The sequence below is a fragment of the Emydura macquarii genome, unplaced genomic scaffold, assembly GCF_026122565.2.
Source record: "Emydura macquarii macquarii isolate MOO-44397 ecotype Brisbane River unplaced genomic scaffold, CSIRO-AGI_Emac_v2 contig_3530, whole genome shotgun sequence".
In the NCBI taxonomy this organism is placed as follows: domain Eukaryota; kingdom Metazoa; phylum Chordata; order Testudines; family Chelidae; genus Emydura; species Emydura macquarii.
Window position 1 is genome coordinate 9,358,389 of NW_027133667.1, and position 23,792 is coordinate 9,382,180.

At 45.3% G+C, this 23,792-nt stretch overlaps 1 protein-coding gene across 7 annotated transcripts in view; it reads left to right on the forward strand.

The window, feature by feature from the left end:
* Positions 1-23,792, forward strand: part of WNK1 (WNK lysine deficient protein kinase 1) — a 154,437-nt gene that overhangs the window by 112,367 nt on the left and 18,278 nt on the right. For all 7 annotated transcript variants that reach the window (XM_067536276.1, XM_067536277.1, XM_067536278.1 and 4 more), the window contains 4 exons: positions 1,275-2,749; positions 5,431-5,514; positions 13,396-13,482; positions 14,697-14,766. In XM_067536276.1, coding sequence (XP_067392377.1) covers positions 1,275-2,749; positions 5,431-5,514; positions 13,396-13,482; positions 14,697-14,766 — 1,716 coding nt within the window. The remainder of the gene's footprint in view (positions 1-1,274; positions 2,750-5,430; positions 5,515-13,395; positions 13,483-14,696; positions 14,767-23,792) is intronic.

The window sequence follows — 23,792 nt, forward strand, 5'->3', positions numbered from 1 at the left end:
ACTTCAAGTTACAAAGAATATACCATTTACACTACTTGAAGCTTACCAGTGACCTGTTCCCCATGCTGCAGAGGAATGCAAAAACTCCCCAGGATCTCTGCCAATCTGACCTGGGGAAATATTCCTTCCTGACCCCAAATATGGTACAGTTTAGACCCTGAGCATGTGGGCCCACCAGCCAGACATCTGGGAAAGAATTCTCTGTAGTAACTCAGAGCCCTCCCCATCTATTATCCCGGCACTGGCTGTTGGAGATATTTGCTGCTAACAGTTTCAGATTGACTATGTGCCGTTGTAGGCAGTCTCGTCATATCATCACCTTCATAAACCTATTAAGCTCAGTCTTGAAGCCTGTTAGGTTTTTTGCCTGCACAGCTCCCTTGGAAGGCTGTTCCAGAACTTCACTATTCTGTTGGTTAAAAAACCTTAGTCTAACTTCAAGCCTAAATTTGTTGATGGCCAGGTTATATACATTAATTCTTGTGTCCACATTGGCATGTAACTTAAATAACTCTTCTCCATCCTTGGTATTTATCCCTCTGATGTATTTGTAGAGAGCAATCATATCTCCCATCAGTCTTTGTTTGGTTAGGCTAAAAAATCTAGCTCTTTGAATCTCCTCTCATAAGGTAAGTTTTCCATTCCTCAGATCATCCTATTTACCCTTCTCTGCACAAGGAGAGGGTGGAGAGGAAGACAGCTTCCTTTCTCTCCTACGATTGGAAGTGTGTTAACAGGCAACTTCACCTTGAATGGTCTCTTGAAATGTATGTTAACTATTATGCTAAGCAATCTGTTCCACCTTGTATTTAGCTTGACACTGAGTACGTTTTCCAGGCTTGAAGAAAAGCTCTGTGTAAACTCAAAAGCTTGTCTCTCTCATCAAAAGAAGTTGGTCCAATAAAAGATATTCCCTCACCCACCTTGACCAGTTCCTAACATTTAAAAAACAAAAACACTGAAAATAAGGAACTGACTTTGCTGGTTAGAGCCAAACATTCTTTTGTGCAGCATTATGGAAGATTTCCCCATCTAGATCTCTCTCAGTATGTTAACTGATATTACCCATTGCTGTTCCAGTGCTAAGCTCCTATAGGGATCACATCTCAAATTTTGATTTGCAACACATCTCCTGGTACTGTACTCCTAGGTCTCTTTTGAATAAACTACATAAATCATGCCACAATACACTGTACTGGAATGGTTTTAATCTAGCAATGGTAGGTAAACCTTGGTAAACTTCTCCAGATGGACTGACTGAATTTTTTTTTCAGCTGCTGCCTCTCCATCACATGGTCCTGGGATGAACCTGTCTCATTCTGCATCATCACTCAGCCTGCACCAAGCTTTCTCTGAGATCAGGCACACTCAAATGACAGAAGGACCCAGCACAGCTCCTCCAGTTTTTAACCAAACTATACCACCATTTCCACTTGGACTTGCTAACATGGCTGGGGGATTACCATCTACATCAGTGGCTCCTCCCACAGCATCTCCCCCCTCCACCACTGGAATTTCTCCTCCAATAACTCAGTCTGTTGTCCCCCTGCCTACAGAAAAGGTGACAGCTGGAGTTGCACCAAGCACAGATGTTTCAGGCTCCAGCTCTCCACCCCCAATATCACAGCCTGGGCACCAATTAAGTGGTGGAGTGACTTCCAGTATGAGTGCACCTGCTTCTTTTTCATTAACTGCTACGACACAGACACCTCAACCACTGAGTGAAGAAGTTGTCCCAAGTATCGGCACATCTGCTGCTTTAACATTGCCACCCACACAACAGATCCCTGTTATGGCCAGCCTCAGTGTTAGTGCACCAGGTGCTGTACCCCCACCTGTGACATCTCAGCCTACTCAACAGATTGCAAGTAGTATGGTGTCGGTGGCAGCTCCGCAAACATCTGTAGCCCCAACTATGGATCATAATGTGACTTCACAAACTCCTCAGCTTAGCAGCAGTAGCTGTATCCCCAGTCTGGCAGAAACTGTTGTGAGTGTGCTACACTCAAAGCCTGAGGATGGACAGTCAGTAGATAAATCTCAGCTGTGCAGTGCAGCTGGCTTGACCCTTCCTATCTCTGCACCATTGTCCTCTGCAGTAGCATCGAGTATATCTAGTTCAGTCCCTCAGCCTGCTGTGATGCATCCTTTACTCATCCCATCAGCAGTTGCATCAACACCTGTCCTACCCCAGGCTGCAGGTGCAATCTCTACCCCAGTAATACCCCAGGTTCCTTTATCTGGCATCCTACCACTGACACAGCCTGTTAACTTGCCTGTAGTACAGCAGACCTTGATACACACTCAGCCTCAACCTGCTCCGCTACCCAATCAACCTCATACTCACTGTCTGGAGGCTGATGTTGACACTCAGCCCAAAGCTCCTGGCATTGATGACATAAAGACCTTGGAAGAAAAGCTACGATCTCTCTTCAGTGAACATGGCAATGTTGGAGCAACGCATCCACCAGTATCTCTGGAGACATCGTTGGTAATGGAGACTACAGTCATGCCCAGTGTACCAACCACTGCTGTTGCACCAACTAAACCTATGACAGCCACCACCAGCTCTTGTATACCACCAGTCAGTTTGCCCCTTGGACCAACTGGCTTACCAGTGATGACACCAGTTGCCACACCTGGGCCAGTGGGCATTCCTGTCAGCTATGTTCCATCATCAGGCAGCATTGCAATAACAGCAGTGAAACCGGGGACCCCTCCCTCAAAGCCACCTCTTAGCAGGGTACCGGTAAGGAATCCAGCACTCTTGTTAAGGGAGTAACATGTACTAGAGAATGAGCTTTTGGAAAGGATTCTTGTTTTGAAACAAGGCTGAAAAAGAATGTTTATCCAAACTGATTTGTCCAGTTAATTAGTATATTCTGTGCTTTTAGTGCAGGTACAGTGTTGGAGGGATTCATAAACCCAGTACAGGCAGCTGGACTCAGTACCTCTTGACCCCATCGGCTCCTGTAGCAATCTTAAGGTTTCCAGCCCTCCTTATTTCCATCTGACTGTCTCAAGAGCTCCTAAGATCTGCAGGTTTCCATGACTCCAGTGGATCCTGCAGTCCTCCTAGCTTCTCTGTTATCCCCCCTACTTTCTTTCCTCCTCACCCAGGTTTCATATTTCTGTTCCCTGTCTCAGATTTGATAAACTGTACAGGTGCTGCTGGGGACAGGAATCCATATTGAGCTCATGGTTTCTGCTGACTTCCATTGTAGATCCAGTAGTTTTTAACAAGATCTCAAGAAGGTAAATCGGAGACTAGTGGTATGTCTACACTTCCAGCTGGAGGTGTAATTTCCAACTCGAGACATACATGTGCTGTCTCTGATCAAGCTGGCACACCAAAATAGTGTAGCCGGGGAGATGCGGGGGAGGGAAGAGAGGGGAGGAGGCCAGCCACTCCAAGTATATACCCATTAATCTAGGCATCATCAGCGCTTGTGCCTCTGTGCCTATGCTTGGTTTTTACTGCACTAGCTTCATCAGAGACATAGCACAAGTATGTCTTCTTGAGCTGTAACATACACTCCCAGCTCAAAGTATAGATATTCTCTGAGGGCAAGAATTAAAGGCATAGAGGTAGAGAAGTGTAGTGGGGCTGATATGCAAAGGCTGGGGAGATTGATCATGCAGCGTTACTGGCTTTCCAGTATTCTTGAGAGTTTTGGGAATTTCACAGGATATCCTGTTCCCTTCCCCTGTGTAGGCCACAAATATATTTAAAACTTATGTCTTAAAAAATCCCATAGCAAAAACTTCAGTATGCTGGACTAAAAGCTGAAAGTACGCATTTTATTTTTTTAGGGTTTTTTAGCAATTATAGTGTCATTCAGAAGCACCAATTGGGCCTGGGTTCTCATGTGCTATTTGCCTTTGAAACACATTGTAAGAAAATTACTTGACTTGATGTAAGGATAAAAAGTTTTACAAGAATGTTGTATAGGTAGTTGTTTGGTGTGGGAAGAACACTGAAAACATACGAAATTCAGATTAAATTACAAAGGGAGCCAAGCGTCTACAGATAAAGGAACAAAAAAGAATGATGGGAACTTTTGGAATGTCATAACTGCATAGACATAATTTTAAATTTAAATCCAAAAACTAAGTTCCTTGGATCTTAGTAAAGTTCTTTTCTCTTAAATTACTGATTTGTACTTTCAAGCTTAACTTTCTTTATAAAGTTTGGCTGGGAGTAATTCATACATTTAAGGAATGTGAAGATGGTGTTTGGCAAGAGCACCTGGGAGTTCTGCCTTCAAATGGTTAATTTAGCTCAAGTAAAACAACACATGCATGCATATTTCAGTGGCATTTAATGTCTTAAATCTGTCACTTTAAAGAATAAATGCATTCTGAATCTTCTTGTGAATTTGTATTAACTAGATTCTGCCACTGTTCATTCCCACTTACTTAAAGACTGAAGAAGGGTTTATCCAACAAGGAACTGTTCATCATTGTTTGCTGCCATAAAAGGTTATCAGCCAAACATCATTAAGTCATTATGCCACTTACTATGTATGTTTTCTGAAATCACTGAGACATAACTGCACTAGCTCTGATCAGTCTAGTGCATTAGAAATACAATGTAGGTATGGTGGCACAAGAGGTGGAGACCTGGACGTAACTGAGGGGAAGAGAGTTGGAAAAAATCCACACAGGGCCTCTTAGTTCTTAGGTCCTCCCACTTTTGTAACTATTTGAAATAACTAATTAGAATGTGCTGTCTGATGTTGCTATGAGGCTTAGGTGCCTCATTCTACCCTTTCCGGTTTCTCTAACACTTTCGATATAACTTGGCGGATTTCCCCCTTAACAAGATGCATGTTCCAGTCATCTGCTTGGGCAGTCAGCAGCTTCAGGTAGCTGTTCATAACGGGCAAAAAAATTGACACAGGGAGGTTAAAAATAATACATTTCTTAGTGGATTAAAAGCATATCAGGTTCTTTGTAGTGATTGCTCTAAGCAATTCATAATCACGTGAATTTTGCCATGCTTTTAAGCAGCAGTGGAATCTCAATATAGAGATGTCAGGGAAACTGGGTAGGAGCCATATCCTGTTCTGGATTGCCCTGCTTATATGTCACCACGCTTTCTATTGGAAAATTATGACTGCAGAAGCAGTTCTCATGGATTTGCTATGAAGATGTCAAGATTCCTGGCTTTTTTAAAAAATAAACAAAACCAAAACCATTTGTCTTAGTCATAAACAGATTATTTCCCTGTGGCCACTCAAAGAAAAAATGCATTCAAATATCCTAGTTGCAATGAATTCCCTCTTAACGATATTCCTTGTTTCCCTAGGAAGTCTCCACAGGGAAATTCTTAAAGGTCTCTGTGTATGTGACTTATTGTAACTTGCTGACTGCTCCTAGTGTGGTTCTTTGTTTGATGGACTTGCATTTCCTGTTCATTATCCATAGGTGCTACCAGTAGGTTTTGAACTTCCAGCTGGCACTCCATCCAGCGAACAGCTGCCACCCTTTCCAGGACCTTCACTAACTCAGGTGCTACATGACTTGGAAGATTGTCTGCTGCTTTTCCTTTCTCTTTCAAAGAGCATGTTCCAATTAAACTCTCCATTGCATGGTCTTGGCTTCTTCACTTTCTCCTCTTTTGACTGAGTAACCCCTTCTGTGTAGCAGTGACCAGAGTCACTTGTGCACTGGAAAGGCGGCAAACTTACCCTTTAAAATACTGAACCTTAATGTTTGAACTCTGGGTGCAATGACTCAAGCTTATGTGTTTAATTCTGTTTTGAGCTTGAGGAAGAGCTTCTTAAAAGCTCTTGTTTTACAGACAAGTGTGTTGAGTGTTGCACAGTTGCTGTATTTCAAGGTCGGTTATGTGCCAAATATGTCTTCACAAGTATTTATTTGCAAGGCACATAATCACTGGGTCTTTGAGTGCTGGGATTGCTAGCTATACCATATGCAGAGTTCAAGGGGTGAGGCTGAAGGTGGTGTATCCATAAGATGTAGCTATTTCAACCATGCATTTCATAAAGTAAGTATAGAAACTTCTTTTAGCAAATCCCAATCTCAGCAGAAAACACACTGGGAATGGCCAGCCTTGAGGAGGACAGTGAGCTAAGGAAAACTAGTAAATTAACTTTCCTGGTGATACTGAAATCCTCTTTACAAATGAAATATGTTTGATGAATTAGTTGTATGTAAATGAAGAGTCATGAAATTTAACTTCAGAAGTATTACATACACTTGTCTTCTGATTAGGATAAAAACAGTAGCAAAGTTCTATCTCTGCAAGGAGCAATAAATATTGCAATAGTCACCTAGCTGCTGAAATCCCAAAACTGCTGGTTACGAGAACTCAATGGGTTTTTATTAATAGTCTCCTTTTCCTAGTCTGTCAGGGTTTGGTGCAGTTCTATAAATTTTCTAAAGCTAGTTAAAGATTATAGTTCAAGCAAACTGCTGAGATCTGCATTTGGCCAACTTCTGGTGCATAAGTAGTTGAGAACTTCCAGGGAGACTTTGGTGGATGTTTTACCTTGTCTGTGAACTTTTGAGAGGCTGTCACTTATTGCCTTAAAGACCAAGACAGACCTTTCTGACTGACAGCTGCCAATTCATCTCTAAAGGAGAAGAAAATTCATAGACGGGGTTACAGAACTCAAGAGAACATAGAAAAAAGCAGTCAAGACCTGCAATGAAATAGATTTCTAGATACCTTTTAAATTGCTGTGCAGTAAGAGGTAGTATAGAGAAAATTTAAGCATATCATTAAAAAAGAAACATAATATACAATGAAAGAAAAACTAAAAGTAAAAGCAGTAAATTGGAGACTTGTAAGCAGTCTGTGTTCAGTTCTTGATGTGTTTTAGAAACAACATGTTTAGTATCAAAAGGTTACTCTGAATATATGCAAACCGGACTTCTTTTCCAGAGCCACTGTTGAAGTGTACTTTGGCTGTAAATGCAATCCCCAGTTCTCAGATTTAGATTTATAAAGATGTGTTATGTGTTAAAGCAGGCATTTGGTAATATTTGCTTTAAAGTTGCAAAACAATTTCAGTTTTAAACCTAGTGTTCTCTACACATTCGACTTTCTGAAGTATTCACTTTTTTTAGATGAAATTTTCCATTTGTGGTTTGTGCCAAAGGTGACTATTTTTGGAATACTTCAGCAAAGTCCCTTCAGCCATATTTGACTTACGGCCATGAAACAATACTGTCTTTTTAAAAGACATTGTTTAAAAAAAAAAAAAAAAAAAGTCAGAAGTACTTTAAAAGTTATAGCCAAAATGGCTATAATATGGAATTTTGTTATAATCTTGTGGGCTATTGCCAGTGGCTGGATGAGTAAGGAATGAAAATTTAAATGAGACTTTACCTTGGCATATTCTCAGATATCAGCTAAGACTTTTTATTGGAGTGCGATGACACTTTGCCCATTGGCATCACAGTGCATGTTCTCCCTGCTCAGCCTGATGTGCTCAAGGGCTATAAGTCTCAGGCTTCTCCTGAGGAAAGTCACTCGAAATGGGCCCTTCTAACTCATCTTGTTCCTTTTCAGGCCATGTATTAGAGGGGAGACTGCACCCAACAGAGAGAATTTACTTCTTTCTCTGTCATACTAGTTAAATCAATATGATCTAAATGCCAGTTCCTAACTGAAACCGTTTAAATTTGCACATGAGGCACAAAGCATAATCTTTAAATTTTTATTTTTTTAAACTACATAATGCAAACTTAATATTAAATCCCTTGGCACTGTGTTATCATTAGTGCAACAGCTATGTTTCTAAAAGCTGAGCTGACATACTGGAGGTTATATTTGTTCTTGAAAGATACCATTTGGGCAGGTTTTATGCTTGCAAATGAGAAAAGTGGAATTACCCAAGTTCTAAAAGTGTTTGGTCTCAAAGAGCAGAGTGGTGGGGTATGAGCTACCCCTTTACCTAGTGGTCATGCACGGCCCAAGGCTTTAATCATTGTCTTTGTAACCTTCCAGTCAATTCCTTCATGATTGAGGTAAGCAAAAGAGCTGCCTTTTTGAGATGTCCCTATTCAGCCACTACTCTAGTTCTTCATCCCATCCAGTGACATGTTTTGGAATCCTCTAAGTGCCCCTTCCTCACTCCCATTCATATCTACATTCCTTCCTGTTAGTGTGATGTTTAAATCTTATTTTCAGGATGTTAAGGCCTTTTGGCCTCCTCTAACCCAAGGAGCACTGATAGGACACCAGAGGCTCCATGACCTATTCTAGTCTTTGTTTAGGGATTTACGTACGTTTGTCTTGGTACCTGGGTTTGCAGCCCTTTGATGCCATGCATACAGTTTTATTTATGAAGAGTTTGGTGTTGGCTCCTTTTGTTTTCTCAAAATGTTTTCCCAAAGGACTCTGGTTAAAGGTGGTCATGGTGTATTGTCCAGGGTGGGAGTTAACATATTCCTCTACTCTAACAGGATAATCAAGGACACCACTCTGGAAGCTGTCTAAAGATCAATCTGTATCATCACTGGGATCACTAGTCTCATGATAAACTATCCAGAGTCACAACTTGTCCCTAACAGACAAATAGAGGATATAGGAGCCCTGCTAAATGTGTTTCACTAAAAGCTTCCTACCCCATATCAGGAAGGATCCAGGACATCAGTAGTTCAGTACAAAGGATAAGCAATAGCCAGCACCTGACAACTTGGGCCATGATAAGAAAGCATTCATAATAGCCAAGCTATCTCTGAAAGAGGGAACTTGAATGGATACTGAAATACCGATGAAAGCAAGCAATACAAGGGACTTACTTGCACTGCCTTTTGCAGAAGAATGACTTCTGTTCAACTGTCCTCGATGGCTCCTTTATTTTTAAACTCTCTGAAGCAAATAATGGTACCATATCTGGAGAATACAAAATCATTTCCTGTTGAGTCTTGAGAATCCTCAAGTTTCTGTTTTGGTACCTATAGCTGTGAATTTTATTGAACAGTTGTTAGTGGTGTCAGCCCTTCTCTTTGAAGAAACTTACCAGTCACATTGACCAATAAATGGTCTCTCTGTCCTTTCCAAAGGCACTTAATTGGAAGGTTTGTGGTGTGATGGTCCATGATCAAATGAGGCTTCTAAGCCCTATACTTCTCTGGCTTGGTGGTAAATCAGGGTTGGTATCTTTGTTTAGGAAAGGATGTGTAAGTAGTAGTGAGTATGATGCAGCCAATCTGAGGTTGAGGAATCAATGCAGGACTTCACATCCAGGGAATTTTGTCTTTTCACAAACAAGTGCTCATCAGTGTTTCAGAAGAAGAGCAGCGCGCTCTAGCTTGAAAGCATCTCTCTTTCACTAACAGAGTTTGGTCCACTAAAATATATTACCTCACCCACCATGTCTCTGTCTGTGAGATATCCACAAACTACTGGTAGACCTGGGGACCTGCAGATCAAATCTTCCAGTGTAGGACAACAGGAGTTGGATATCTCTCCTCTGGACTGAACAAGAATTTGCTGGTCTTCTGATGGCCCCATAAGATACTTAGCAAGCATTCTCCATCCAGTATTCTGTATAGGCTTTTATACCATGCTCATCAACCTGGTATCTGAGTGCCTTCCAGCAGTGCATTAAGCAATGTGACTACACATCCATAATGTGTTGTTTATTCTCTTATCTTGTCCTCAGAGGGAGAAGTGTGTGCAGTGGAATGTCTTGTTCTGGTAGAGTTTTTATTATTTATTAAATAAATATACCTGTTGGTGTGTTTATATTAGAGAAGGCAAAGAAATGCGCTTTGCACTTGGAGACGATTGAGAGGTTTGTGATGGTCCTTAGTTCCTGGGGGAATCCATTCCACAGTTTGACCACCTCCAGAAAAGGTTCCTCCTCAGACAAGCTGTATTATTTTTCAGTTCCAGTGCCAGAGGAGTGAAGTTGTGGACTGCAGTCTTTGTCCTGGAGTTTTTAGGTGGTCTTTTAGGTATCCTGGGCCCAGTTCATGGAGCACTTTGAAGATAAGGACCACATTTTGAACTTGATTTGAAATTCTGTGGAAAGCCAGTGAGAGAGTGGAGGACAGGTGTGATGTAGTCATGGCAACTTGTGTTGCTGAGGCAAAATATTGCAGAGTTTTGTACTAGTTGGAGTTCCCTAAGTGCATGAAGGTTTCACACCCAGGAATATTGCATTGTTGTAATCCAGTCAAGAGGTGATGAAGGGTTAAATAACTTAGGCTAGGTTTTCATCTGCCAGGATGGAGTCTCCTAGCCAGCTGGAGATGGCAGAAAGTGTTACTTGAGTCTGTTGTGATGGAAGAGCTCATAGTCAACAAGGAATCATAGTACTCTTAGACTACGGAGTGAATTGAGCAATTGTGGATGCAAATCTTTATATGAAGGAGATCGCAGCCTCCTTCATGGTGCAAACTTCTCAAAATACTCTTCTCTGCCCACCAGCAACACGCCAGTTGTTCTTCATCCAATAGCTGATATCATCCAATACTAGGTCATCTTAGTGGTAGTGGATCATATGTGGTGAAAGATAAGTAGACTTATGTCATCTGCATATTGCTGGTAGTCGAATCCCTGTATCTGACCAGTTCACCTACTGGTTGCATGCAGATGTTGAAAAGGACTGTAGAAATGATTGATTCTTGTGAAACTCCAAGCGAGGGGTCTAGTGGTGGAGGTGCAGTTTCCCATCACTACTCTCCAGGAAGGTCTCAAACCATTTTTGGCACTTTTACTCTGGACCCTTGCCACCTCTGTGATCCAAAACTGTAGTATCTCATGGTCAACCGTGTTGAATGCTTCAGTGTGGTTCAAAAGGATGAGAATGGACATCAGTCTTCTATCCACTGACAGGAGAAAATCATCCTTCAGTGCCACTAAACCAGTTTCAGTTCTGTGTCATGGGCTGAATCCTGATTATTCCAGGCTCAGAATATTGGTTTCAGTTAGACGACCTTGTATTTGTCCTTTCATTAGATTCTTTATCAGCTTGCTCAGTAATGGGAGGTTTGACACTGGGTGATGGTTGGCTAGGACTGAAGCATCCAGCAGGTTTCTTCAGTGTTGGTCAGACCTGTGTGTTTAAAAGAGGAAGGGAAGATTCCTTCTCTGAATGAGGCATTAACTGTTTCGTTTAGGAGTGACACTAGTTGTTCATGAATTTCACAAGCCAAGAAGGACATGGATTGATTCACAAGTCTTGGGTTAAGGCTGCTTTAGGGTGTCCAGAACTTCTTGATGAGTAATTATACTGAACTCTGGGAATTCAGGTGGCTGTTGATGGGTGGGTAGAAGCAGAATGGATCCATGCTGTTTGAGAAGGCTTCCCAAATCTCTGTGATCTTTTCAGAGAATTAGGATGATGATTCTTTGCACTGCTTACTGCTCAGCTCTGGTCCAGGTTGTAGGCATTCGGGACTGATGAAGCCATTTACAGCCCTGCATAACTCCTTGGGATAGGATGCGGCAGCCTCAGTAGAGGCTGATACGTTTATGTTGGCCTGTAATACAGCCTCAGAAGGGGAGAAGCTTGAGGCCAATGGAAAACAAAGGCTGATTCAGACAGGATGACACTTAACTAATTCCTCAAAGTCTACTCTGTCTCTTTATCTGGTGTAGGGTGTCAGAAAACCAAGGTGATCAATGTGGGCAATAGGGTGAAAGGGGCCATTTGGGGTCCAGTGTGTCGAGGCTAGTGTAGATTGTAGATTCACCAGGTCCTTGACTCCTTATCCTATGGGTGGTTTGCTGTTTTCCATTAGCAGGGTTTGGAATTCATTGAAATCTGAATCTCTGTGGTCCAATCAGGATTATTGGTCTTTATTGTTGCCTGGGTGCTGGAAGTTCTCTGATCACTGCCTTAATGAGGTGGTGGTCAGTCCAAGACAGTAGCTGTGTTGTAATGGTCCTCTTGATTGAATGTCCCCTTGGTTGAAGATCAGGTTCGGTGTATTGGCTGTGTGGGTTGGACCAGAGCTGACCTGTGAAAATCCTAGGTAGGCAAATGAAAAGATGTGTTTTGGGATTTCTGCATCTGCAGCCTTGTTGATAGGAGTGTTCAAATCTCCCAGGACAAGTCTGGAGTATTCACTACTGTTGCTGACAAGATGTTAGAGTTTCTTTAAGAAGCTTTTTATCCATGGTGGTCTATAAATCATAAAATCTATGTTGGCTTTGGCTGTTGTCTCTACTGTCAGATGACTGAATTCAAATGAAGTTGTCTTCTGAGGCACCTTTTGAGCCATTCAGTACCTGTGAACTAAAGTTTCTTATAGAAGGCCATTTTCTTGTTGCAATGACTTTAGCTCAGAGGAAGAACAAGCTTCAGGTCCTAATAACTGATCCATCTTATACCAGAATTTAAAAGAATAGTGATTCTGTATACTTGCCAGAGATTCCTTTCCAAGGTGGTGTCAGAATTCTACTTCAATGAGCTTCTCATCCTGCCAACTATTTTCCCATTTACTATATGCCCATCCGGGTATGGCCTTATCTATCCACTCATCATGAAAAAACATTTTTGTGACACCAATTCTGTGGGTGATGCTGTCACTCAAAGGTTAGTGTCGGACTGATGTGTTGCATTTCTCATTGCTTAAGATCTGCCTGGCTTATTTAGTCCAAGACAAGGCAGTCTCTGATTCCTGCTTTGAAAAAGTTTCTCACTCACATGTGCAAGTCAGCCACATGATCCTCTATTCATATGTTTACAAAAAAATATTGCTTGGATCTGGTCTCCATGGAGAGAGCTTTTCTATTTTTGTCTTGCATAACCTTTTTCTAAACTAGTCCAATCTTTCTTGCCTTTTGGATTTTTTTTATTTGGAATGTCCTTTTTAGACTGTAGAAATGTTAAATCTGCTCCTGATGGAGGTACCTCTTTAAAGCAGCACCCTGTTCATCTACATTGTTGTCTTTGACACATCTCTTGTCTCCATTTGTAATGCAACTTACTCTTTTGTTTAGGGTTAGCCCTTGAACTACTTGCACTCTTGCCCAGATGGTATCTTTAGAAGGAGGGAAATCAATGAATCTGTAACCAGGTTTGGTGTCCTGCATAGCCCAAGACTAACCATGAGGAAGGGGTACGATGGCCCATCCATGAACCACTGACCTTGAAAACCAAAAACATGAGAGTTCGGAGGCTCTTAACCATTCAGTCCATTCTCAAGTGTGAGAATCCAAACATAATGTCTTCAGAAAAATAGGGCTACTAATTAAATTTTCCTTCCTATTTTTTGGTTTAAATGTGTAGCTTAATTTACCACCTATATATGGTACAGGAAGCAGAGGTACTGAAACCCTGTATTTTCTGCTATACAATTTTGCAACTTTAATAGTGTATTATGTAGCTTTTGACATTAAATCATGCCACGTGCACAGCTGGTACCAAGGAACAGCTGCTTATTATTTCCTTCTTGCTTCAGTCCCAGCAGCCTCTGGAAGATCTGGATGCTCAGTTGAGAAGAACCCTCAGTCCAGAGACAGTCCCAGTGACATCTGCTCCTGCATGTGTAAGTTTGCAGTGTTTGGTGTTTAGTGTGCTAGTTAAAGAGTGCTTCTTTAAGTTTATGCTCTTGGATCATTGCTTTCAAAAGTATTGTGTCAAAGTATTCTGTCTGGTCTTTGAAAATAAAAATGCTTTGATACCTCAAACATAGGTAAACATGCTTGTATGACTTACACACTAGTAACTCTTGTAGGCTGTTTAATAGACTTTTTGGCCTGTTGCTACAGGTACTCTGCTAAAACAAATAAAAACATTAAGACAGAAATTGTGAGAGGTTTTCTGAGGATGGATCAGTACAGGAGATCAGAATAAAGAGTGACCTGTGACTACCTTGAACTGAATCTACCAGAAATGATTCTGACGTACTTGAGGCAGAAGGTGCAGCTTGTGCTGGATTTTGTATTCCCTCGTTGCTGGCTATGAATGGTGTAATGGTCCTTAAGGAGCTCGCTTTCTTTGCAAAGACACTAGATTGCAGCACCTTTTACCCAGCCTGAAAGGGTGGGGAATGGGATTATTCTTGAAGAGGAAAGGAAAGTAAACAAGCACAAAGGGATGGTTGCAAATTTTAAGATCCAATATGAAAAAAACTTGTCAAAGATCCTAATCAGTGCCGTTTAGAAAATGGGAGGGGGTGAACTTGGAAAGGAGGTACCATATTCACATGAATGTAGTCTCCTACTAACATAAGAGTTTGTCTACATGGGGGAGAAAGCTAGAATACCTAGTGCAGGGTAGCTGTTCTGCACTAACTTCCTGTGTGGACACACATTTCACACCAAGGGGTTGTCTACATGGGGAAGCCCAGGAAAATTAATCTGAATTTAAAGGTATGAATGGGAAGTGAATTAGTTAAATTGCATTAAACCCCTGTGTGGACAGTCTCATTTAAAATTCAAGTGGCCTTAATTTAAATAGCAATTCCCCTTTAAACTTGGACCCTAGTTATTTCACACCAACTTCCCTGTGTAGATAGTACTAAAACTCCCTAGAGTTACCTAAAGGAGGAGAAGCTCTGCTGAACCATAGGATGTGTTTGTTTTCAAATTTTATCTCTTTATAGTTGGTTATGCAAGATTCACTGAGATTCCTTGTTACTTTTGCCCATGTTCATTCTTCGTTAAGGAAGAAGAAAAAATATTGAGTATTGCTGGATGCTTTAGATTGTCTGGGGTAAGGATCAATGTAACAGCTAAAGGATTTTCTTTGTGTTTATAGCCTGTGCCAGGAGGGGCTTCTACAACGGTTACGGGAGTGGTGTCTGCAGCAGCACAGCCCTTGAAAGAAGGTACAGTATTTATTCTGACACTTGCCACCTCAGTCTTCTGAGGAATGTGAATGTGTTGAACAAGAGGATTTGATGTTAAATGGCTGTCCTAAAACCACGGGCTTTATTAGAGGATCTGGTAAGGCACTGGCTTTTGTTGTCTGAGACTGAAATTCTCCCTACTGCAGCCGAGAGATGCCAGGGATATGCCAGCTCACTTAATTTTTAAAGTTTTCCTAAATTAAGATTTACAAGATTTACAAACATACACAACTTACTGTTAAGGAGTAATGTCAGGATTTGTGGAGTGAATATTTCCTTCCTCTCATATTATATACTCAGCATGAGTGAGAAGACTATACTGCTAGTTTTGATCCTTCTGTGGCCTGCATGAATAGGATCTGTTTCTCAACAGATCCAAAGAATATTTCATCTTCAAGTGATTGCTCATGTCCATTCCATTATAGGTGAGTGCACACCACTGTGCCCGGTTCCCGGAACGTTTTTCCTCTTAGCAGATCCCATAGGGCCGGCTTTGGTGTCCCTTGGAGTCTCGTGCGCATGCCACCGTGGTATATGAGGCACTGCCGGCCCTACGCCCCCTCAGTTCCTTCTTTCTGCCCGTGACGGTTGTTGGAACTAGCCTTGCTCTCTGCAAGTACCATTCCCCATTGTTTGAACTCTCTGTTATTCGAAGTACTTCAGTTAGTCTTAAGTAGTTAAGTAGTGTTAAGTGTAGTTAGATAAGAAGTCCCTGAGGGACTTAGAGCAGCCAGGCCTTGCCCTGGTCACCCGGATTTAAGCCATGTGCCTCCTGCGGGAAGGCTTTCCAGCTCAGTGACCCCCACGATCAGTGCCTTAAGTGTCTGGAGGAAGAGCACAGGAAAGACAAGTGTAAGATCTGCAGGGCTTTTAAACCATGGACTCAGAAGGAGTGTCACCTTGATGTGAAGTGCACCGCCGGCATTGGCATCGACTCTGCACCAAGCAACATCTCCGGTGCCGAAGAAGGGACAGCATGAGGAGCGCGGATACTCCCTTGCGCCGTCGGTACGGGCAGGGTCGAGTAAGGAGATGCACTGGCCATGGCCTGTCGAGCAGTCTCTGGTGCCTGCATCTCCGAGAATGGAGCCTCCCCCGACTCCTGGGAATGGGAGAGTGCCCCTGCTGACGCTGTCGACACCGGAGGCTTTTCAGGCGGCAAGAGTCTTGTTGGCCTTGCCTACACCACCTCCGGCCCCCCCCCCTGCTGACGGAGAAAGGGCTAGTGTCCCAGGGCAAGCCCATGTTGGGTCCCCCCCCGAAGGGCTGTGGAGATCCCCGGTATGGGGAGGAAGATCTCCCACTAGACGGCCACTGAGGGTAGAGCAAGGACGCTCCCTCAGCAGTCGCTCCAGGTCAGCGTCGTCGAGCCAGCCTGCTTCGACTTGTGATGCGGAATCTCCCTCTCGGCGCCGACATCGGTCCCCAGTGCTGGAGGTGGCGCAGGCCAAGAAGTAGCACCAATCAAGGTCCGCCAGGCGACGGTCAGACAGTTCATGCTTCACATCCCTGGCACCGAAGTGGCGTGGAACCCGGTCGCCATACGAAGACCCCGCACCGTGCAGTCCCTGACACGGAACCCGGTCGCCGGAGTCAGGCTCAGCACCGCGGAGTTCGGAGCGGCGCAGATCTCGGTCACCAAAGGGTAAGAGGTACCGTAAGTCCTCGGTGCTGAGATGACGCTCCGGTACCTCGAGCTCCTCAGAGCGCACCTCTATTCGCTGGCACCGTTTGTGGCGATGGAGGCGGTCCTTGTTGTCTTCCAGGTCAGAGGTGTCGAGAGGATGGTCCCCGGCACCGGACAGCGCCCGGGACCGAGGCCGTGCACGGTACTGCAGGTCTAGTGGCTCAGAGTCCCACGGGGGGACAGTTGTCAGGACAGCCGACGCCCCCACAAGGCACCACAGCTGGTGGTGCAGTCAGCCCCAGCTTGGCCCCAGGGTCAGTGGCCGCAGCAATGGCCTTGTTTGGCCTCATGGTGCATCCAGATGGGACAGGGGCCACAGTCCATCCTGTCAGCAGGGATTTGGTCTGTGCCTCTGGCTCAGGAGAAGGCCCATAGACATCACTCCTCGGAGGAGGAGTTGGACCCCATGGAGGGGCCCTCTACGGGTGCATCCCTTCGTCAGGTGAGGGAACACCCACTGGATGTGCCTCGGCAGTCCTCTTCCTCCTCATTGGACGAGGCAGTCTCCAGGGACCATATGGCGCCACTGGCGGATTTTAGCGAGCAACAGGAGCTGCTCAAGAGGGTGACCTCTAATTTGGGGCTGGAGGTGAAGGAATTAGAGGAGGCCGATGGATACTCTCTTCAATGTGCTGGCGGCGGCTGCCCAAGCGAGGGTGTCCTTACCAGTCCACGGTAGAGTCCTCGAAATTGTAAAGGCCCTGTGGCAAACTCCTTTCTCCTAAGTCAAAGGTGACCGAGAAAAAGTATTATGTTCATGAGTATTTGTTCACTCACCCGGCCCCGGGAATCCTGGTGATAGATGCAGCCAACCAGCGGGACAGGCAAGGTCAGCCAGATTCCACTCCCAAGAACAAAGACAGCAAGAAGCTGGATTTGTTTGGGAGAAAAATTTATTCAATGGCAGCCCTGCAGTTCAGGATTGCCAAACATCAGGCCCTCCTGGGGAGATACAATTTTAATTTGTGGGACTCCCTCAGGCGGTTTGCTGAGGCCCTGCCCCAGGACCAGGCCGCAGACTTCACCACCATCCTGGATGAAGGAATCACGGTGGCTAGGGCAGCACTCCAGACGTCCAGTGACGCTGCTGACTCGGTGGATAGGGCCATAGCCTCCAACATTGCCATGAGGAGATGATCATGGCTGCAATCCTTGGGCCTGTTCCAGGAGGTGCAGCAGTCGATTCAGGACCTTCCCTTTGATGGGTTGGCTCTATTCTTCGATCAGACCGATGCAAAGCTGCACGGTCTGAAGGACTCAAGAGACACGCTTCGCTCCCTGGGCCTGTACACGTCCCAGGCTTCCAGGCGGCAGTTCTGGCCCCAGGCGCAGCAGCAGCAAAGGCCTCCATCTAGGCCCTTTCAACCCTATAGAAATAGGGACAGGGATAGGGGGTTCAGAAGTAGAAATCAACCCTCCAGCTTGTCCTCAGCCCCCCAACAGGGGCCTCCCAGGGGGCCGGACAAGAGTTAAACAGCTCACTTTGGGTATCTATCCTCCCCAGCCCCAGGCATTTATCCATCTCATGGTGGCTGGCTCCCACTAATGAGCCGAGCAGACACCCCTGGGTCGTCACAGTTCCTCACCCATCCTACCCTCCCTAGACTGGTGGCGGACTCCCCAGGCAATGATGAAACGTGTTCCGTTCGAGGAACTGGTCCTGTTGGTCACACTAATTTCTGATGCTCCTGATGTAGGATGGGGAGCCTGCATCAGCGTCAACTCAGGCATTCAGGGGCCCTGGTCAGGGGAGGAGAAGCTCCTGCACAGCAACGTGAAGGAGCTGAGGGCCATTCGCCTAGCGTATAACGTGTCCCTCCGATTCCCAACAGCCAGAGCGGTGCAGGTGCTGACGGACAACACCGCAGCCATGGTTTACATAGATGGGCAGGGGGGAGCGTGCCCCTTGGCCCTCTGCTGGGACTCCCAGGAGTGAGGAATGAAGAGGCAGATAGCCTCAGCAAGTCGTTCCTATCCCACCACGATGGGCAGTTGCACCCGGAGGTGGTGGTGAGGATCTTCCAGAAGGGGGGGTTCCCCAATGGGATCTATTCGCGTTGGCCTGGAACGCGAGGTGTCCAAGGTTCTGTTTGCTCCGGGGTCGCGTGACTGGGTCGATCTCTGATGCGTTCTTCATGAACTGTTGCACCCAGATCTGGACCCCCTGCACCTCACGGCCTGGAGGCCCTGTGGCTGACGGAGGGAGAGAGAACCTGCTCCGATGCAGGCCCAACAACTCCTGCTTGGCAGCAGGAAAGCTTCTACACAGGTCGTGTATTGGGCTAAGTGGAAACGGTTTACCTCTTAGACGGAGTCTGGGGCAGTCTGCCCAGCCTATCGCCTTAACAGGCGACCCTGGAGTACCTGCTCCAGCTAAAGCTCCAGGGTCTAGCGCTGGCCTCGCTGAAGGTTCACCTGGCGGCCATTTCGGCCTTCCATCAGCAGCTAGAGGGGAGACCGCTGTTCTCTCACCCCATGTCGGTCAGGTCCTTCAAGGAGGTGGAGAGGCTTACCTGCAGGTCTGTGACCCCTGGGATCTCAACCGGGTCCTCTTGAGAAGCACAGGGCCCCCCTTTGAACCCATGGCTTCATCCCCCTGCTCATGCCTTCAGGGAAGGTAGCCTTCCTGGTGGCCATTACCTCAGCTAGGAGGGTCTCCGAGATTAGGGCCTTGTCTTGGAGCCCCCTTATACAGTATTCTATGAGGATAAGGTGCAACTGAAGCCTCATCCAGCCTTCCTGCCCAAGGTGGTTTCTCAATTTCATGGTAACTAAGATAATCTTTTCCCCCTATTTCTCAAACTGCACAGTTCGGAGTAGGAGAGGAGATGGCATCTCCTCGCAGATTACATGATGCATCAAGTTCTGCGACCAGCAGGTGAGGGTGTCCCTCCGAGGAACCATCACAGTGCATTCAACCAAGGCTCAAGTGCCATCGCCCAGCAGGCGAGAGAGGACGTGGGATTTGGCAGAGCGGTGCTGAGAGCAGCTCACCAGTAACTCCCACCCACCTCCAAAGGTATTGCTTGTTAGTCACCTATAGTGGAATGGACATGAGCAATCACTTGAAGAAGAAAACAAGGTTACTTACCAGTAACTGCGGTTCTTCGAGATGTGTTGCTCATGTCTATTCCACAACCCACCCCCGTTCCTGCTGCTGGAGTTGGCAGAAAGAAGGAACTGAGGGGGCATAGGGCCGGCAGTGCCTCATACTGCGGCATGCGTGCGGGACTCCAGGGGGCACCAGAGCCAGCCCTACTGGATCTGCTAAGGGGAAAAATGTTCCGGGAACCGGGCATGGTGGCATGCACTCACTTATAATGGAATGGACATGAGCAACACATCTCGAAGAACATCAGTTACTGGTGAGTAACCTAGTTTTCCCTTCTTCCATTATGCAGAGAGGTGGAAATCTTGGCATGAGCAATGATGGGAGAAAGATTTGCTTTCTGGTTACATTTAGAGAAGTTGAGGAGCAGACAGTGGACTTTGAAATCCTAAATTTATATCCAGTTGCTAAACAATAACTCTACAATTCTGTAAAGGTTCCAAAGTGTTTCAGGTATAGAGCATGGAGGAGGGCATGGCAACAGCGAAGGCTTCACTACAAGGTGCATTGGACACTGCTGACCCAGCAGCCTTAACTATGGCCTCAGTGGTAACCATGTGCTGCAGCTCATGGCTATAGGCCTTGGATCTCCCCTCCCCCATGAGGTCCAGCAGACTGTGCAGGACCTCCCTTTTGAGGGCCAGTCACTATTCTCAAATCAGACTGATGCAAAACTGCATAATCTAAAAGACTCCATGGCCACCCTCAAGTCCCTGCGCTTGCATATGCTAGCACCCCAGAAGTGGTATTTTAGGCTGCAAATTCTTCCTGTTTCTACCAGCCCCACCAAAGACAGAACTTTAATTGCAGGAGGGGAAGAAACAACAGAAGAAAGCCCTATTAGGCTTCATCCGGCCAGAGTGAGGGCCCAGTGAAACAACCTCCAGGGCTGAAGCATAACTTTTGAGGGTGCGCCCAGGGATGGCATATCAATCCAGACCTTGGATCTTCCATCCCTATTATTTTCAAACCACTTATCCCAGCTCCTAAAGGTGGGAGTAGTGGAAGAGGATCCTCTGGAGCTAAGTGGGAAGGGCTGCTACTCCCAGTACTTCTTAATTCCGAAAGCTAAGGGCGGTTTCAAACCGATCCTAGACCTGAGAAACCTCAATGGATACATGAAGAAGTTGAGGTTAGGAATGGTCTCCCTGGCATTGTTCATCCCCTCCCTGGATCCAGGAAATTGGTATGCTGCCCTTGACCTGAAAGACTCATGTTTCCATGTGTTGATCATCTCAAGACACAGGAGATTCCTCCGATTTGTGGTCAACCGATCCCACTACTAGTTTACAGTACTGCTGTTCAGCCTCACAGCGGCTACCAGAGCCTTCACAAAGTGCAAGGTGGTGGTGGCTGCATTCCTCAGAAAGATGAGGCTACAGGTCTATCCATACTTGGATGATTGGTTGATCAAAGGTCACTCCAGACAACAGATGGTATCAAACATAAAGTTCATAAAGCTGACATTTGTCAGACTAGGCCTTCTGATTAAAGCAAAAAGTCAGTCCTGACCCCCACACGAAGAATAGAATTTATAGGGGCAGTCATAGACTCGAACCAAGCCAGGGATGTTCTTCCGGAGTCATGATTCAGGACCATACTCTACATCATAGAAGAATGGAATGACACCCCATAATCACAGTCAGAAGCTGCCTAAGGCTGTTGGGTCACTTGGTGGCCTGTACGTATGTGGTTCAGCATGCCAGACTGTGCCTCAGACCTTTACAGGCTTCAGACATGGGCTGGGGGGCTCATCTAGGCCACTTAACTACCAAGGGCTGTGGTCGCAGAAAGATATATCCACCCACATCAATGTGAGAGAGATAAGAGTGGTACGACTCTCCTGTCAAGCCTTCGGGGCCCATTTGAAAGGCAAATGCATCGTGGTAAGAACAGACAGCATGGCAGCAATGTTCTTTATAAACAGACAAGGTGGTGTTCGCTCCTCTCTCCTGTGTCAAGAAGCCCTTGACCTCTGGCATTTTTGCATAGCTCACGCGATACATATAGAAACTTCGTACCTACCCAGATCTCAGAATGTGCTCGCAGACTACCTCAGCAGGTCGATATCTACCCAGGAGTGGTCTTTCAGAAGATGTCGTTCACCATATCTGGGTGGAATGTGGGTGATTTCCCAGATCTGTTCATGATGAAGTCCAACAGGAAATGCACACAGTTCTATTCTTTTCAGAACCACAGGCCGGGGTCAATTGTAGATGCTTTTCTCGTCCCCTGGATGAGGCATCTGTTCTACGTCTTTCCCTCAATTCCTCTGGTGCACAGGGTCCTTCTAAAGGTCAGGAATGACAAAGTGGCAATGATCTTGGTAGCCCTGGTGTGGCTGCGCCAGCATTGGTGCACCGCACTGCTCGAGCTGTCAGTGGACACCTCTCTGTCTTCCATTAGTGCCAGACCTGATTACTCAGGATCATGGTTGCCTTCATCATCCGAACTTGCAATCCCTACATCTCAGTGTTGAAGCTCCATGGCTGAACCCTCAGGAAATGGAATGTTCAGAGCAGGTCAGAGAGGGCTAGCTACCACTAGGGCTACCTACTTAGCAAAATGGAAGAGGTTCTCTCTCTCTGGTCCACGCAGAAAAACATTTCTCCGGAGAGGTCGTCTATACCTCTTATCTTGCACTAAGTGTTAAATCTTAAATATCAGGGTCTTTTGGCATCTTCAGTTAATGTCCACCTAGCTGCGATTTCAGCTTTTTCATCCATGGGTGGCTGGCTGCTTGATCTTCCACACAAAAGGTCGCTTCCTCAAAGGCCTTGACATTGTTTCCTCAAACACGCCAGCCAGTTCCCCAGTCAGACCTCAGCTTAATGCCGTCAGCACTGATGAAGCCACCATTTGAACCATTGGCACCAGAAAAGGGAATGGGCTTGCCTTCCTTTGATGGAATTTACCTTCTGGTTATGCCTTGCCTAAGTGACCTTGATTTAAAGGTTGCCTCACTTGCGAGGAATCTATCCCAGTTAGTGATGGTCACCCTCACTGTATCTGCTGTTTAGGGGACACCAACATCTCACTTAAGTAAAATTTGTTTGAGGTTTGAGTAAATCAAGAAAAAACGGGGAGATTAAGCTTAGGCTTCTCATAATGGCGTGTTCCCTTCAACCTGCTTCAGACTTGGAAACCCCCCTGTACAGTAGCACAGTGCTCCATTGACCTCCTCCACTTGCTCACCCACTAGATCTTTTTGAGCAAGAATCACAGAGGACAGCCCCAAGACTTCCAGAAGGAATTCTCCCTGACCGATACTCCCAGTTACACCTTTGGGAAGTATCAGACAACCATCATCTACTTCTGCTGTCCCTTCAAATCAGTCTCTACTGCAGGAGGAATCTTTCAAGGAACAGGAGAGAAAAGCTGATGAAGCTACTCACCAGTCTTTCATTTCTTCCTTCTCACTTGATGATGATCCCTTCCCCCATATGCTGATTAAGTAGTTCCAAGAGGTCAGAAAAGAATTGCTGACTCCCTTTAAAGGGATTTGGAGGGAGTTCATGAGACCAGCACAAACTCTTAGACATACTCCATTTTGCCACTTCTGATTGGGAAGCCTTACCTGTAAATAAGATCTTGCTTCCACATGGGCAGATACTGGTTCGACATCTCTTAACACAGAGGGGAAGGGGTTCTAGTCCATACTTTCTGGTTCCCAAAAAGAAGGGTGTCTTAGATCTCCGATTGTTAAATGCTTTCCTAAAAACACAAGTTCAGGATGGTAACACTTGCAACTATAAAACAATCTCTAGATCTGGGAGATTGGTTCGCAGCCATCGACCTACAGGTTATACATTTGGATACCATGATGCATCCTTCTTGCAAGAGGTTTCTGCACTTTGTGGTTGACTGGGAAGACTTCCAATATTGAGTGCTCCTTTTTGGACTTCACCGCCCCAGAAAGATTTATGAAGTTTCTGGCAATGGTAGGTACTCAATTGCGATGATCGGCAATTGGCTCCTCAAGAGCTGCTTGCACAGCATATTTCTTTCCGCAGTGAGGATGGCTATGACACTATTTAACAAGCCAGACTAACTAATTTAATATTTGCAGGCATAAGCTTTCGAGAGAGTTCAGCTCTCTTCTTCAGATGCAGTAATACAGAAAATAGGTAACACAGAGGCATCTTATAGATATTTGTTCTCAATGCACCTGGATATCTATAAGATGCCTCTGTGTTATCTATTTTCTGT